We start from the raw sequence: 1,152 nt of genomic DNA on the forward strand, positions 1-1,152 counted from the left end.
GTGTGTGTGTGTGTGTGTGTGTGTGTGTGTCTGTGTGTGTGTGTTTGTGCGTGTGCGTGTGCGTGTGCGTGTGTGTGTGTGTGTGTGTGTGTGTGTGCGTGTGCGTGCGTGTGTGTGTGTGTGTGTGTGTGTGTGTGTGTGTGTGTGTGTGTGAGAGAGAGAGAGAGAGAGAGATGCTGGGGGTAGATGGGGCGAACTGGGGGTGAGCGAGCGTGCGTTATATATTTTTAGCTCCACAGCCCCGCGTCCGTGTTTGTTTAATGGAGTGTGTGTGCGCCTGTGCGTTTGCATTAGCGTCTCTCCAGCGTCTCGCTCGGGGGAAGGTAATATGCTCGTCCCAACGAGCTTCTTTGTCACAGTCGCCCCTTCGCGCCGTAGATGCTTCAAAACTGTGCAACAGAGTGAGAGAGAGAGGGAGAGAGAGAGAGAGGGAGGGAGAGAGAGAGAGAGACAGGCAGAGAGAGCAAGAGACAGGCAGAGAGAGAGAGGGAGAGAGAGGGTAGAAGAGAGGGAGGGACACAAAGACACTGTAGGAGAGAGGATAGAAAGTGAGACTTTCGACTTTTGCGTCCCGCTCTGAGCACACGCACGCTTCCATCTCCCTCTGTTACTTTTCTGTTGCTCCAATTTCCCCTCGTTCTTGTTGGCATCTTTTCCCTTCCCGTCTTGCCTCCTAGTGTCCTTCCCTCTAGTGTCCTTCCTGCACTCCTTGATTCCTTCCCTGCCCTCTCTCTCTGCTTTGGTACTCATTCCTTTCCCCCCCAAATGTCCTCTCCTATTAGCCACTGACCCGCTGAACCCTCTCTCCCTTTCCAATCACTCTTCTTCCCATGCATGCCCCCCGGAAGCACACGCACATGCCAACACACACGCACACGCGTGCACTTACACACAGACACGCCAACACGGACACGCTTAGGGAAGACACCTAGAAACAAGAAGGATTCTATACAATGGGCAACTCTATGAAGTCGCTTAAAAAAGTCTCCAAGAAGGTAAGGAAGGCGCTGTCCGAGGTTCTGAGCTGGCTGTGTTCTGACTGTTATTGCTGCCTGTTTGTGACGGTGTGTCCCTCCTGGAGGCAGTTTGACTGAACCTGCTGTGTGTTGTTGACCCCTGTGTAGTGACCGGGTGTTCACTACCTACCAAGCC

At 53.4% G+C, this 1,152-nt stretch overlaps 1 protein-coding gene across 1 annotated transcript in view; it reads left to right on the plus strand.

Moving 5' to 3' along the window:
* Window positions 1–953: 953 nt before the first annotated feature.
* cabp1b (calcium binding protein 1b) overlaps window positions 954–1,152 on the plus strand; it is a gene marked incomplete at both ends in the record, with an annotated part of 10,237 nt that continues 10,038 nt past the window's right edge. Inside the window, one exon of the mRNA XM_083657618.1 lies at window positions 954–995. Within this exon, the coding sequence (XP_083513744.1) occupies window positions 954–995 (42 nt within the window). The remainder of the gene's footprint in view (window positions 996–1,152) is intronic.

This window comes from Poromitra crassiceps (genome assembly GCF_964638095.1).
Source record: "Poromitra crassiceps genome assembly, chromosome: 21".
NCBI classification, from domain to species: domain Eukaryota; kingdom Metazoa; phylum Chordata; class Actinopteri; order Beryciformes; family Melamphaidae; genus Poromitra; species Poromitra crassiceps.